The sequence below is a fragment of the Tauraco erythrolophus genome, chromosome 15 (genome assembly GCF_009769465.1).
Source record: "Tauraco erythrolophus isolate bTauEry1 chromosome 15, bTauEry1.pri, whole genome shotgun sequence".
Classification (NCBI taxonomy): Eukaryota; Metazoa; Chordata; class Aves; order Musophagiformes; family Musophagidae; genus Tauraco; species Tauraco erythrolophus.
Window position 1 is genome coordinate 646029 of NC_141479.1, and position 13916 is coordinate 659944.

Here is a 13916-nt window from a genome sequence, read left to right on the forward strand (position 1 = left end):
ATGCAGCAGGCACAGGGCATGCAGCAGGTGGGCATGCAGTGAGCATAGGGCATGCAGTAATTGCAGGGTATACAGCAGGCACAAGGCATGCAGTGAGCACAGGGCATGCAGCAAGTAGAGGGCATGCAGTAATTGTGGGGCATGCAACAGGGGCAGGGTATGCAGCGAATATGGGGCATGCAGTGGGCACAGGGCATGCAGCAGGCACGGGGCATGCAGTGGGCACAGGACATGCAGCAGGCACAGGGCATGCAGCAGGCACAGGGCATGCAGTGAGTAGAAGGCATGCAGCAATCGCGGGGCACGCAGCGAGCACAAGGTGTGCAGTAATTGCAGGGCATACAGTGGGCACAAGGCATGCAGTGAGCACAGGGCATGCAGCGGGCACGGGGCATGCAGCAGGTGGGCATGCAGTGAGCATAGGGCATGCAGTAATTGCAGGGTATACAGCAGGCACAAGGCATGCAGTGAGCACAGGGCATGCAGCAAGTAGAGGGCATGCAGTAATTGTGGGGCATGCAACAGGGGCAGGGTATGCAGCGAATATGGGGCATGCAGTGGGCACAGGACATGCAGCAGGCACAGGGCATGCAGTGGGCACAGGACATGCAGCAGGCACAGGGCATGCAGCAGGCACAGGGCATGCAGTGAGTAGAAGGCATGCAGCAATCGCGGGGCACGCAGCAAGCACAAGGTGTGCAGTAATTGCAGGGCATACAGTGGGCACAAGGCATGCAGTGAGCACAGGGCATGCAGCGGGCACGGGGCATGCAGCAGGTGGGCATGCAGTGAGCATAGGGCATGCAGTAATTGCAGGGTATACAGCAGGCACAAGGCATGCAGTGAGCACAGGGCATGCAGTGGGCACAGGGCATGCAGCAGGGGCAGGGCAAGCAGTGAATACAGGGCATGCAGCAAGTATAGGGCATGCAGAGAGCACAGGGCATGCAGCATGTGTAGGGCATGCAGAGGGCACAGGGCATGCAGCAGGCGCAGGGCATGCCGTGAGCACAGGGCATGCAGCGAGGCTGAGCTCTGCGTCCCGCAGAGGCCCCTGTGGTGTGGTTGTCTGGCAGCAGCCGTCAGAGCCCGTCTTTTTTTTTTTTTTTTTTTCTCCTCCGCCTTTAGAGGAAGTACTTTTCTTGCAGTTTGCCTTTTTTTGCCACTTTCTGATTTTCCGCGCGCTCGGTCTCCGCGGCGCCTCCAGACCCGTGCCGGCGATGGGGCTGCCTCCTTCCGCACGGCAGCGCCGGGTGCGGAGGAGCCAGTTTTGCTTTCGTTTGCCGGGCTGGAGCCCTTGGCGTTCTGCCGGGTGACAATTACGGAAACACCTTCGGTGCTGGGAGCCCGGGGCCCCTGCCCTCTCCGGAGCGCTCGGCTCTTTGTGGCTCGTGATTCCGCACCGGTAAGTGGTTTTGGATACTTTGGGGACAGCGTAATGACATTTTCAGACTTTATCCGGAGGTGGATGCAGAAGGAATCCTGTTGCCCTTTGCTCCCCCGGTGCTGGGGCAGTCTGTGCCCGAGGACGCCGGATCGGTGCCAGCCAGCTGCCATCCGAGGCTGCCCGTGCCCTGGAAAAATGTGAAGGTGTTTGGCTTTACCCACATAGCCGAGATCTCCGGTTTTGGCGTCTGTGCAGGCGTGGGACCCTCCGCGAGGATGTGGGTTCCGTCCTCTGGTCCTGCAGCAGTGACCGAGCAGCGACCGTGTCCCTGCAGTCACGAGGGGACTGGCGCCAGCCCGGGGGGATGCTGGTGCAGGTATGGGACCACTGCGGGGGTCTCGCCTTTCCCCATGCCCTCGTCCCACGGGGATGGCAGCTGCTTGGGGCAGAGCAGCCCCAGGGACCTCCCGTTTCTGCTCGGCTGGGGAAGCAGCCAAGGTGGCAAGTTCAGGTGGTACCATGGGGAATTGTGGGGGGACTCTTGGAGACGTCGTCGGGGCAGTGTGGTGGTACAGGGAGCGGGGCTGCGGTAGGAGAGGGTGGGGGGCACAGGGTGGGATAGGACTGTGTGGAGTCATGCTCCCACCCTGCGGGTCCTTCATCACAAGCCGGTTTCTTTGCCAGTGCCGCTCTCTCCTGGAGTCTGGCGGCTGCCTCAGCTTGAGGCCGGGCAGGGGAAACGCTTCGGAGTTGCTTTTCAGGTGATGATGTTTCCAAAATGAGACGAGTGGTGGATGGTGCTGATGTGCCCCGTGCTTGATGGGCAGCACAGGGACACGCTGCGCTCGCGAGTCCGGGTGAGCGGAACATTGCTCCATCCACCCGACTTCTCCAGAGCATGTTCCCTAGCTCCAGCTGGTGCCAGCCCTCTTCCCCCTCCTGCATCCCAACGGGCGGTGGGTAGTCTTGGCTCACGGAGAGGGGAAGCGGCATGGAGCCACGAGGGGCTTTGCCCAAGGAGGTCTGTGGAACGCAGAATATGGTGGGCCCACCCTCTCTGGCTGCAGCGGGATGGCTGCGTGGCACAGCCGAGGTCGGGGCCACGGTGCACGGGCAGCCGAGGAGCTCTGCCAGTGTGCTGAGCCGTAAATAGTGGTGTCTCCTAATCCCCTTTCCCTCGAGGGTCTTGTGTGCCACAAGGGTTGATGCGACCCCGCTGGTGTTACAGGGCGTTACGGTACCTGTCGGTGTCCCGACTCCGCAGGGCACCAGGGAAGCTGATGCTCCGGTGCCTTCGTATGGATGGAGAGGTGTCCCTGTGCGTCCCACGGGATGTTCCCATCCTGTGGCCCTGGGCACATCCCTGCGTGCCCTCAACGGGTCCTGCCGGGCTTCCCAAAGGTGTCCCCAGGCCGTCTGGCAGCGGCACCCATGGGTGGGCCAGGCTGTGTCGTGGCTCCCCTCCTTGCACCGTGTATCTCCTTACGAGCCAGCCGGCTGCCGCGGGGGTGTCCGGAGGCTGGGCTGCACCGTCCCCTCTGCGGGTGGCTTCACCGGGAGATCCCAGGGACAGGGGCTGCTGCAAGGTCCGTGGGAGGTTTTCTGGCTGCCACAGGTTCCCTTTCACCCGCCGCTCATCCTGGGCAGGGAAGCAGCACCCTTTCCCCCTGCATCCAGCTGGAGAAGCCGGATGGGGCTCCCGAATCCGGGGGTCAGAGGTGCACGTCCCAAGGCTGTGGAGGGAGTGACGGGCATCCCCGTGGGCAGGTCCTCCCGCATGGGAAGGGCTGTGTCCTTCGAAGTTAGCACCCTGGATGTATCGATGCTTGGATGTGGCTCAGCGGGTCGGGTCCCCGTTATCCCTCCGCTTGTGCTCCGGAGACACGTCTCCCACCGAGTGGAACTCTGCCAGGTGGGATCCCGCCATCACTGCCCGCCCGGGGTGCTGGGATCCATCTGACCTAACTCCAGCCACCTCATTACTGCAAGGCTGATTGCCACGGGTCCCCTGGGAGCTGGGGGAGAGGACGCTGCAGCTGATTTGAAACCTGGTGCCAGGTACAGGTACCCCCTGAAGTCACCGGTGTCTCTCCGGGGGAGCCGAGGGAGTTGGGGCTTTCCTGCCTCATTTTTCAGCTGGGATCTGCATCACTTGTCCCGCTCCCTGCCCAGTCCTGCTGCAAATCCTGGCTCTCTCCTTTCTCTTCTCCTTCGCTGCCCTGGCTCCATCCACCCTGGGTGCTGCAGGCGGTGCCTGGCCTGCTCGTCTCCATCCCTCCCAGGGATGAGCGGTGGTTTGAGGTGGGAACTTCCCAGGCATGTGACTTCAGGCTGATGTAAAGCAATCCTTGGAAACTGCTGTGGGGTCTCGGAGGACACCTGGGCTTAAAAAAAAGGTTTCACGTGCCGACAGAAGCGCGATGTCGTTAGAGTCCCCGGAGCGCCGCGGTTCCTGGTTCGGAGGGGTGTTTTGCAGTTACGTTGTCTGTCCAGCCCCGAATCCCAGATCGCTCTAACGGTGTCGTCCTGGGGGTGCTGCAAGTTGTGTCTCAGCCGGCCCTGGAGAGATACCCCCGATGCGGCCTGGGTGACTGCGACGGACGAGCTTTCCCTGTGCCCCGGCCCTGACACACCCCATGGGACCAACTGGGCTTGGGAAGATACTCCTGAGCCGGGACCTGCTCTTTGATGGACATCTGGGCATCAAGGGCATGGGACAGGTACAAGCTGTCCTTTGCTGAGCGATGCCCTCCGGGGCGGGTACAGGGGAGGATGGGGCTGCCTGGGTCAGGGGAGGGAGCAGGATCAGTTCTGCTTTCTTGGCCAGCCCTGGTCTTGCTAAGAAGCACCATTCAGCTGCCCTGGGGACCCCAAGGAGCAGGTGGTGCTGCCAGCTGGGCGAGGGCTGGGTGCTTGCGCTGAGCCAGGGGTCTGGGTGGCAGCTTCTCGCCTTCACCACGTGCCTTTAGAAAGGGTTTTGGGGACACTGGGTCACTCTCCGCTAGACCGTCCCAGCTTCTCGCCTACCCAGTACCTGCCAACGCTGACCGTTCCAGTTCACATTGGTTTCGAGGTAGCCAACCACAAAAAAAAAAAAGGTGTTTGAACCCTTTTCTGGACCATTAAAGCTGCTGTTCACTCCCTCCCCGGTGATAAAGTCATTGAGCCGTCGCCAAAGGGCATCGTGCCATAGGAAAGCAAAGCAGAGATGGCAGCGAGATGGCACATGATGGGATGTTTCCACCCACCCAAGACCTCTTTCCACTGAAGAGGTCTTTCCGTTGAGAGAACCTGAACACAAGCAGAGCTGCTGGGATGGGCTTCTGTTTGGTGCCTTGCTCTGGGACTCGGCCTCGTCCTCCCTTTCTGCCTCAGTTTCTCCTCTGAGCTTTTATTCCTGTTCCCTGTAGGACTCAGGAAAACTCCCTCGCCCATCCCAGCGCGCTGGCTGGGAGGTCGAGGTCTGCGGCGCGGCCGAGTCCGGCAGCCCTCGTTGTGCAGCGTCTTCTCTTGCTGGGAAACGGGGGTACGACCTTCCTGGAGGGGCTGGAAAGTGAAGCCCTTTTGGGGGTTTCTGGTGCTGGGGGGGGTCTCCCAGGTCACCCCGAGTGGCTTTGCATGACTCTGCCGATCATCACCCACCGGAGAAGCTGTCCTGGGTGCCGCTGGCGTACTGGTCGGCACAGCTGGTTGGGCTTTCGGTGACCGAAACTAAGGTTGCCAGAAGGTTTTGGGAGCTTTTCTGGGGACAGCAGAGGTCCGAGGGGAGCTGGGCATTGTGGGTGGCTATTTCCTGGGCACAAAATGAAGCAGCAGCTGCTGTTGTGCCAAGGTGGCCGCCAGCCGTCGTCACGGCTCGCTTGGGATGGGATTTTGCAGCAGCATGGCGAGAAAACCAGCTGTGGGCACCAGTAGCGTTACCTGTTGAAGCACTGTTAGGCATGGTGCCCATCAGGAAGGGTTTGGTGGGGAAAGGACTTAATTACCTTGTCCTGAAACCCTTTTTCCTGCTTTATCAGGCCCCCAGAATACCTCCATGAAGCCCCCTTGGCTCGTTCGGTTGGGCAGGGTGGTGGGAACCAGAGCCTGGCCTGGGTGTCCCCCCCTGCCTGCTCTGCGCCAAATTGCCAGGAACTGGGAGAACTCGAGCACGGTGCCAGCCTTGAAGAGCCTTTCCCCACCTCACGGGAGAGACAAAGATCCTCAGATGGTGGCGGGTCCCGAGGCACGTCCTCGCAGGCAGTTTTCGTGTGCTGGCATCCCTCTTGTGCCCCCCACAGCCCACTCGCCTGTGGCAGAGGCGTTTGCTGGTGCCAGTGGCAGTGCTGGTGCCCTGTACATGACTAATTGCACCTGTGTCCAGAGGGTAACGAGGCTGTTATTAAGAGCAGGTGCAGGCTGGTGAGTCCCCTGTGTTGCCTGGGCAAGACCGAAAAGCAAATGTTTTTGCTTTGAGAAATAATTCTGGAGGTGAAAAGAAAGCCAAAGCTGCATCCAGAGCAGCGTGGGCAGCAGGGCAAGGGAGGGGATTCTGCCCCTCTGCTCTGCTCTCCTGAGACCCCCCTGCAGTGCTGCCTTCAGCTCTGGGGTCCCCAACATCAGAAGGACATGGAGCTGTTGGAGCGGGTCCAGAGGAGGCCACGGAGATGATCCAAGGGCTGGAGCACCTCTGCTATGGAGACAGGCTGGGAGAGTTAAGGCTGTTCAGCCTGGAGAAGAGAAGGCTCTGGGGAGACCTTCCAGCACCTTCCAGTGCCTAAAGGGGCTACAAGAAAGCTGGAGAGGGGCTTTGGACAAGGGTGTGTAGTGACAGGACAAGGGGCAATGGCTTTAAACTGATGAGATGGAAGGAAGAAATTCTTCCCTCAGAGGGTGATGAGGCACTGGCACAGGTTGCCCAGAGAAGCTGTGGCTGCCCCATCCCTGGCAGTGTTCAAGGCCAGGTAGGATGAGGCTTTGGGCAACCTGGTGTAGTGGAAGGTGTCCCTGCCCATGGCAGGGGGGTTGGAACTGGATGATCTTTGAGGTCCCTTCCAACCCAAACCATTCGATGATTCTATGACTCTTGACAGGGAGGAGGAAAGCAGCTGGTGTGGGATTTCTTACGGTGTGGGGAGCCGCATCGGACATCCGTTCCAGTGCATCCCAACTTCTCCTGGTGTCTCTGGCTCCGTGCATGCTGCCTTTCAGCTTTTCTGCTGCTCGGGGTGACCGGTTTCTGTGTCCTCCTGCTCCTCTCCTTTGCTTCAATCCTCTGACAACCCCTTTTCACCGGCTCTTCATCCTCCCTCGGGTACCACCACTCTCCTGCTGCATCTCCGCTGCCTAGAAGCTCAGATATACTCTTTAGAGGAACCCAGATTTACCTGCTTGATGTTCCTCTCTCTCATTTTTCCCCTTGCAGAAAGGGATTTTGCTTCAGCAATGGCAGCAGGCTGTAGTGGGGCAGCCCCAGTGGGTAAACTGAGTCACGGGTGACTTCTGTGGGGTATTGCAGAAATCATAGATCATCCTAAAGGAGTGAAGGGTTGTCCCTGGAAGGGACCCAGAGGGACTTCGCACCAGTCCCTGGTGAATATTGGCATTTCTGGGGCTATTTCAGATATGCCTGGTATTCCCTGTGACAAGAAATGTAATTTCTTTAAGAAGAGATCACTCTTTGTGATTGTGTTGGACAACACAATATTTTTAACCTCCCCCCCCAGATGTTTTGCTTAAAGCATGGTGACATTGCTTTTTTTTTTTTCTTTCCCTCTCTTTTTTTCCTGTTGATGCTTAAAATGGAGCCTTAGCGTGACCATTTCTCATGGGGCTCCTCTTCTGCAGAGGGAAGGGGAACCTCCCAGGGCAGAAGTTAGTTTTCAAAACAGGTAACGCCTTCCCCTCCTCCTCTTCCAGATAAGAGGAAGAAGAAAACTTGCCAGGGCTTCCAGCCAGCCCTTCTGCACGTGCTTTGGGGATGTGCTGTAGGGATGGGGGGGCTGTGGGAGGAGGAGGAGGAGAAGAACATCTGTGTGTGCTGCTCCGGGGCGCCCAGATGTTCATCTCAGATATTCCAGGATGGCCCCAGGGCTTGCATGTGCCCCCAGCCATCGAAACCCCTCACTGCAGGACGTTGTGGACACAGAGCAGCTTGGAGGTGACCAAGTCATGGAGGAAAAAGCGCTTGAAGGTTACAAAGCACAAAGATGCATCTGGCTCAGGAGGTCCTGGAAGCTGGAGGCCAGAAAGGATTTGAGGACTGTGTCTCTGCACCCTCGTGGCACCTCTTCAGGCATCTGCTGTGGTCGATGGCAGACGGGACCGTGGGGCCATCGTGCTTGTCCCTGAGCCCTCTCAATCAGTGGTCTGGCCGTGTTTTGGCAGGAGACCACATGCCGGCGTGATGGGCACGAAGCCGGCAGCTGGGATCGTACGCCGGGAGAATATTTGGCCGCAGATGCCGAGCGAGGGGCAGGACTGCGTTCAGGGTGGTGAAGGCGGGGAGAGGAGAACAAAAAAAGGAGGCGAGACTGGAATACAGATGCTGGCGAGCCGGCTGGTTCGGTGCCAGCTCGAATCCCCCCCTGAATTTAAAGCATTTGCCGGGTGGTTAAAATGCCAGCGGCTCCCTGAAGCCTGGTGCTGCCTGGGATGGGGGACCTGTGGCTGCGGGGCCAAACCCCTGCCTGGCCCCAGGAAGGTACTGGGTCCGTGCTGGTGCGGCGGGAGGAGAGGTGGAGACGGCTCCCGGGGCAGGATGGTGTGTGCGGATGGGCGACGGTGGCACCTCCAGACGTGGCTGTGCCCTGGTGGCATCACCACCTTCTGCCCCTGCTGCCCCTCTGAGTGCTGGGGAGCCAACCTGGCTGGGAAAAGGGCTTTTTCGTTTAAACTAGTTACTTTTTGGCTGAATCAGGACAGTTACACTCCACCGGGTTTTCTACCAGCACTGGAGCTGGGGGGAAGAAGCAGCCTGAGCCGTGGCTCGGGAGAGCTGCCCATCTCTTTGGCATCTCCATCCCTGGTGGGCTCCATGGGCTGGCTGGACCAGCAGCTCCTCAGAAATTTCATCTTTACTGGGATGATGGGGAAAAGAAGTGGTGGCATCTTCCCACTGCCTTTTGGCTTCTTGGGGAAGGGGCAACTGCAGGATTTAGTGCGCGGCAGCTGTGAGATGGCATCAAGCTCTCCAGGTTGGCACCTGGGGGAGAGGCGATTGTCCTGGTCCCTGGTTTCGAGTGTCCGAGTGGGGAGTGTGTCTGTGCAGGGGTCACAAGTCCCACCAGGTCCCTGCCCTCAGCTGGCCCCGCTCGGCCAGCACTGGCCACCTCTCCGTTTCCCCGGGCCCGTTGCGGCCGTGCGCTCCCCGGGGAGCGCGGCAGGCTGAGCGCAGGGGCTGGAGCGCGGGCGACGCGCAGCGCGCCGAGAGGATGTTTTGGTGCCTGCCAGCCCTGGGAAAAAGCTTTTTCCACTGAGTCATTTGCTGCTTCTGCTTTCCGTGAGACGGCGCCGAGATTTGGGGGAAGGGGAGATGGAAAAAGCCAGCCCAGATCTCCCTGCTCCGGCAGGACCGGGGCCACGCCAGCACAGCTGCCCCGTGTTTGCTTTTCGGAGGGAGCGGCAGGCAGACAGCAGCATAAATAGCACAGGCTCGGCTATTTTAAGACGTCGATTACATGATCTGTGCGTTAAAGAAAAAAAAAATAATAAAAAAAAAAATCTTCATTTTAGCTGCAACTGGCAACACGGGCTCGAGAGGAGCCTTGGCAGCGCCGGGCGTTTCGGAGCCGTCACCCGGGGCTGCGGGGGCTTGGCATGGGTGAGCCGTGAGGGCTGTGGCTTCTGCACGTTTCTCCTGGGAATGGTGGCAGATGGGTGGTTGCCCACGTGTGCCACCGTTTCGGTGTCGCCCTGTGGCCGTTTCGGTGTCGCGGTGCTGCAGACGGGGAGCGACGGCGTGAGACGGGCTTGGTCTGCGCGAGGGGACACGGCGCTCGGGGAAGGGACGTGGGTGCTGTTTGGGTGATGTGCACGTGTGTGTGCAGCCAAGGATGGGGATTTTCTTCTCCTGGAGATGGTTCTGGGTTCCTATGGAGCTGGGTTCCTATGCTTTCCAGTACCTAAAGGGGGCCTACAGGAAAGCTGGAGAGGGACTTTTTACAAGGGTGTGTAGTGACAGGACAAGGGGCAATGGCTTTAAACTGAAAGAGGGAAGATTTCGATGGGATCTAAGGAAGAAATTCTTTACATTGAGAGTGGTGAGGCACTGGCACAGGTTGCCCAGAGAAGTTGTGGCTGCCCCATCCCTGGAAGTGTTCAAGGCCAGGTTGGATGAGGCTTTGGGCAACCTGGTGTAGTGGAGGGTTTCCCTGCCCATGGCAGGGGGGTTGGAACTGGATGATCTTTAAGGTCCCTTCCAACCCAAACCATTCCATGATTCTATGATTCTATGAACTGATTGCCCCACTCTTGCCCTGAGCAGCAGGCTGTGATGGAGAGCTTGCGTTTGCTGTTGGCGTTAAAATCAGGCTTCTTGCTGGTGGCTGAGTGCCAAGCAGAGATGTTGGCAGGTAGGAGAGGAGGGCTCGGAGCCTTGGAAGCGGGAGATGTTTTCCGCTCAATATTCATCGCAGCTGGGGCTGAATGCTCAGGGTGGCCAGTAGTGAGACCAGAGCGCTCTCTCCCGCAGCCACGCTGGGATCACCCCATCCTTATCATAGAATCCTCGAATCGTAGAATCATTTGGGTTGGAAAGGACCTTCAAGACCATCCAGTTCCAGCTCCCCTTCAATGGGCAGGGACACCTTCCACTACACCGGGTTGCTCAAAGCCCCATCCAACCTGGCCTTGAACACTGCCAGGGATGGGGCAGCCACAGCTTCTCTGGGCAACCTGTGCCAGTGCCTCACCACCCTCAGAGGGAAGAATTTTTCCTTCTATCTCATCTGAATCTCCCCTCTTTCAGTTTAAAGCCATTGCCCGTGTCCTGTCACTACTACTTGTCCTGTCAGACTACTCTCCCCCATCCCACCTTGGAGGCTGAGCCACGTGGGAAGAAGGCAGCAGCCCAGCTCCCAGCAGCACCAGTGCTTGTAGATACTCCTGCCCTGGCAAAACAAACAAATAATATTAGTTGGGATATCAATGCCAAACAGCAGCAGGTGGCTTATCGAGGCAGATGTTTGGGCTTTTCAGATTAAAGTGGATGACCAGGAGCTGAAAAAGAGGGCGAAAGGTATTGAAGCAGCTGCTGAAAAGAGCTCGCTCTCCACTGGCAACCCCAGCCACAAAGGTTCAGTGGTATAAATTAATCTGAAAACGCTTTTTCTTCTCTTTTTTCCCCTCTTTCATCTTCTCTGTTGAAGTGTTTCTCTGTCTTTGGTGGTTCTTTGCCGAGGACGCTGCACATCAGAAGGCAGAACTGCCGTGTGGGACGGGGCTCTGCACTAATAATGGTGTAAACCACGCTTATCTCTGCCAAACGGCTTTGCTGGCGGACTTTTGGGGAGCTCTTCTTATGGCAAAGGGTTTTTTATCAGGGCCCTGGAAATCGCCCCGCGCGGCGGGTCGTGCGGTGGCCGTCACGTTTGCCTCGCTCTGCTGGGAACCGGCTGCTGCCGCTTCTTCATCGCGGCTGGAGCCACTGCTTTCTGCTGGCCTGGTGGAGAGGGGGCTGAACCAGGGCTGGAGCTGCCCTCCGCCCCACTCCTCCTCACGGTCTCACCCCTTTCCCTGTGACCATCTGGGAGGACAGAGTTCAAGCTTGGCCCTTGTAGCTTAGGTCCGTGGTCCGTGGCTTGGGACCAGCCAGACGATGACCGTTTTTTGTGCTGGAAGATGGTGTGGAAGCGTAGTTCCTCCCCACAAAAGAAACCCAGCATGCTGAAAGAAGAGACTGGGGACCCTTCACTCCCTTGGGGAGATAAGCAGAAGGACTTTACCTTTCCTTTAAAATCTGTTGTTTACGGAGCAAACCCAAGGCAGGTTGTCAGTGCCCTGCTGGGCTCCCACTCAGGACGTCTGCCTGGTGTGGTGGCCACGTGGGGATGGTGATGGGGCAGGGTAGATGGTTTGGAGCCAGGAAAGCCTCAGGACTTGTTGAGTGTAACTTAGAGCGTGGGGCTCTGGATGTGACCCCTCTGTCTGTGCCCAACCCACTGATGCCAACGGGGCATTTTCTGCCTTTCCACTTGCACTGAGGTTTCTCTCCGTTCTCGTGTCCCACAGACTGCTTGGAGCTGCTGCTATTGGAGTCCATGGCGTACACCGTGACTCCCACGCCAGCGGGGCCCGTTGGCTCCCAGTACTGCGTCTGCAAAGTTGAGCTGTCCATCTGTGGCCAAAACCTTCTGGACAGGGATGTCACTTCCAAATCCGACCCCTTCTGCGTCCTCTTCATGGAAGTCAACGGGAAGTGGGTGGAGGTAAGTCCTGAAGTTGTGTGGATTTTCTCCTCCTGCCGTTTGCCCGCGCTGGTGTCTCCTCCCTCTGTGCTCTGCTACAAGGCTGGTCCTTGTTCCTCCCCGAGCAGAAGTGGAAGCTGTTCTGATCCTCCCGAGGCTGTGCGCAGTGCTGGTGTGTTAATTATTCTGCGTTTTGCAACCGGTCCTTTCCCCGTTGGTGCTTTGTGCTTTGTGCTGGGGGTTAGATTTAACTGCAGATCTCAAAATGCTAACCTCTGGCAAGGCACATGGCAGGTGTGGAAAGATCTTGGCAACTTCAAAGTGGTCCCAACTCAGTCTGCTGTAGGCTGGGAGTGCTTCAGATTTGGGTGCCTGAAACGCTGGTCCCATGTGACAGTTAGATGTTGGGAGGTCCCACTTGCAACGGGGCGTGTTTCTAGGTGGGCCAAGATAAGCTGGTGCTTGGATCCTGAGTTGCGTAGGAAGCTGGTCTTTGGGTTTGCTTGAAGAGCGGCTCTTCCCAGGGGCCAGGGGTGTGCTGGAGGAGGGTCTGGCAGGTCAGTCCAGTGGGAAAACGCTTCCCAGGGCAGCGTGTGCTCTGAACACTAGTGGCCTCCTTCAGGAAGTATGTCAAGGTCAACAGTCCTTCAGCCCGGCATTTCATGGACGGGTTGTGGAGAGGGCAGGACCAGGGGATGGGGAAGGAGGCTGTCGGAGGCTGGGTGCACAGTGGGGTTGGATCAGTTCGGCTGCAGAGAGACAGCAACCGGCTGGCAAATCCTGAATGAACTCTTTGAAGACATTGGTCTTTCCTCCTGTGATAGTTTGATGAGTGTGGGGGGTGTTCTGGTGGCAGGGGAGGGGATTTGCTCCCTGTGCCACCAGATCTGAGTCCCATCCCCCCCGGGGGAGGTTGAGCCAAACCGGCGCCTCTGCGAATGGCCCTATTTAAGTTGGGACAAAGGGGCGGGAAAGGGGCTTTTTGCTCAGGGGCGAGGAGAGAGCAGGAGGGCGCTGCCCTCGCTCCCGGCTCCCGGCCGGCGCCATGTGCTCAAGATGGCGCCGGGGGAGCCACATGGGGGACTCGGTAAGCGCCCCGCTCCCGGGGTGCCGCCGGGCCGAGCTCCCCCAGAGGGGATTAAGATCTCAGAGAAAACAACCACAGCGACCGGGTCAGCCAAGATGGAGCAGGAGGAGGTGTACTGGAGCTGAGGTTTCCCTTGCAATCGGTGTGAGATGGCAGGCGGCCCCCCTGCAGCCAGGGTGTACTCGGCGGAGCAGAGACCCACTCGTGGCCCGTGGAGAAACCCACGTCGGAAAGGAGATGCCTGAGCCCAGGAGAGGTCGTGGAGCAGGGGATGCGCGACCAGGTACTGTTGATAATGGGGCATGGAATGCACGACGAGGTCGTGGAGGCATCTGGAGACCGTGGGACGACCCACGCCGACGCGAGTGGCAGCAGCTCCCTAAGAGGCCGAGACTGGTAAAGCCCGAACTGGTGCGATCCATGGGGAAGGATTGCAATCCTGCGGGCAGGACTCATACTGGAAAAGTTTGGGGACTTTTTCTTCATGAGTAGGGGATCCACCGAAGCAAGGGAAAAATGGTGTAAAGACTCCTCCTCCTTTAAGAAAGGAGTGGCAGTGAACAGCATGGACGGACTGACCTGCACTCCCCATTCCCTGTCCCCCTGCGCCGCCGGGGGGGAGGTAGGGCCAGGAAGGAAAGAAAATAGGGGGTGGGGAGGTTGTTGTTTTAAGATCTGGCCTTGTTTTCTCTTTCTCCTCTCAAGTAACCGGTTTTCGTTCCCTTTTGTCTTTTGTTTAGTAACTGTTAATAAATTGTTTTGGTTTATGAAGAAAGTCTGAGTCATGTTTTGCCCGAGACCATGGTTGGTGGGTGCTCCCTCTCGGTTCTTGTCTCGACCCTCAGTCCAAAAAACCACGACACCTCCTTACCAGAAATCTCATAAATACATGCTACAACTGCTGTATTTGATACCGGGAGGCCCTGAGAAGAAACTGCAGATGATCTTGTTATTTGCTTGGTTTCAGAAGCTGGCTCCTTACAAATGAGAAAGGTAATTCCTACAGGAAGAGAGGAAGGGAGGGACCGTGACATAGACAGTGGGATCGAGTGCACCC

General features: G+C 58.2%; 1 protein-coding gene across 11 annotated transcripts in view; it reads left to right on the plus strand.

Annotated features, from left to right (window-relative positions):
* Positions 1-1294: 1294 nt before the first annotated feature.
* The window catches only part of CPNE2 (copine 2), a 56384-nt gene continuing 43762 nt past the window's right edge, over positions 1295-13916 (plus strand). For 2 of the 11 annotated variants that reach the window (XM_086620714.1, XM_086620716.1), the window contains exons 1-2: positions 10371-10661; positions 11597-11793. In XM_086620714.1, the coding sequence (XP_086476840.1) occupies positions 10514-10661; positions 11597-11793 (345 nt within the window). In that variant the 5' untranslated portion in view covers positions 10371-10513. Of the gene's footprint in view, positions 1406-1738; positions 1764-4083; positions 4108-7462; positions 7560-9170; positions 9189-10370; positions 10662-10965; positions 11432-11596; positions 11794-13916 lie in introns of those variants that run through there. The other 9 variants (XM_086620720.1, XM_086620722.1, XM_086620725.1 and 6 more) reach the window with 9 other exon arrangements.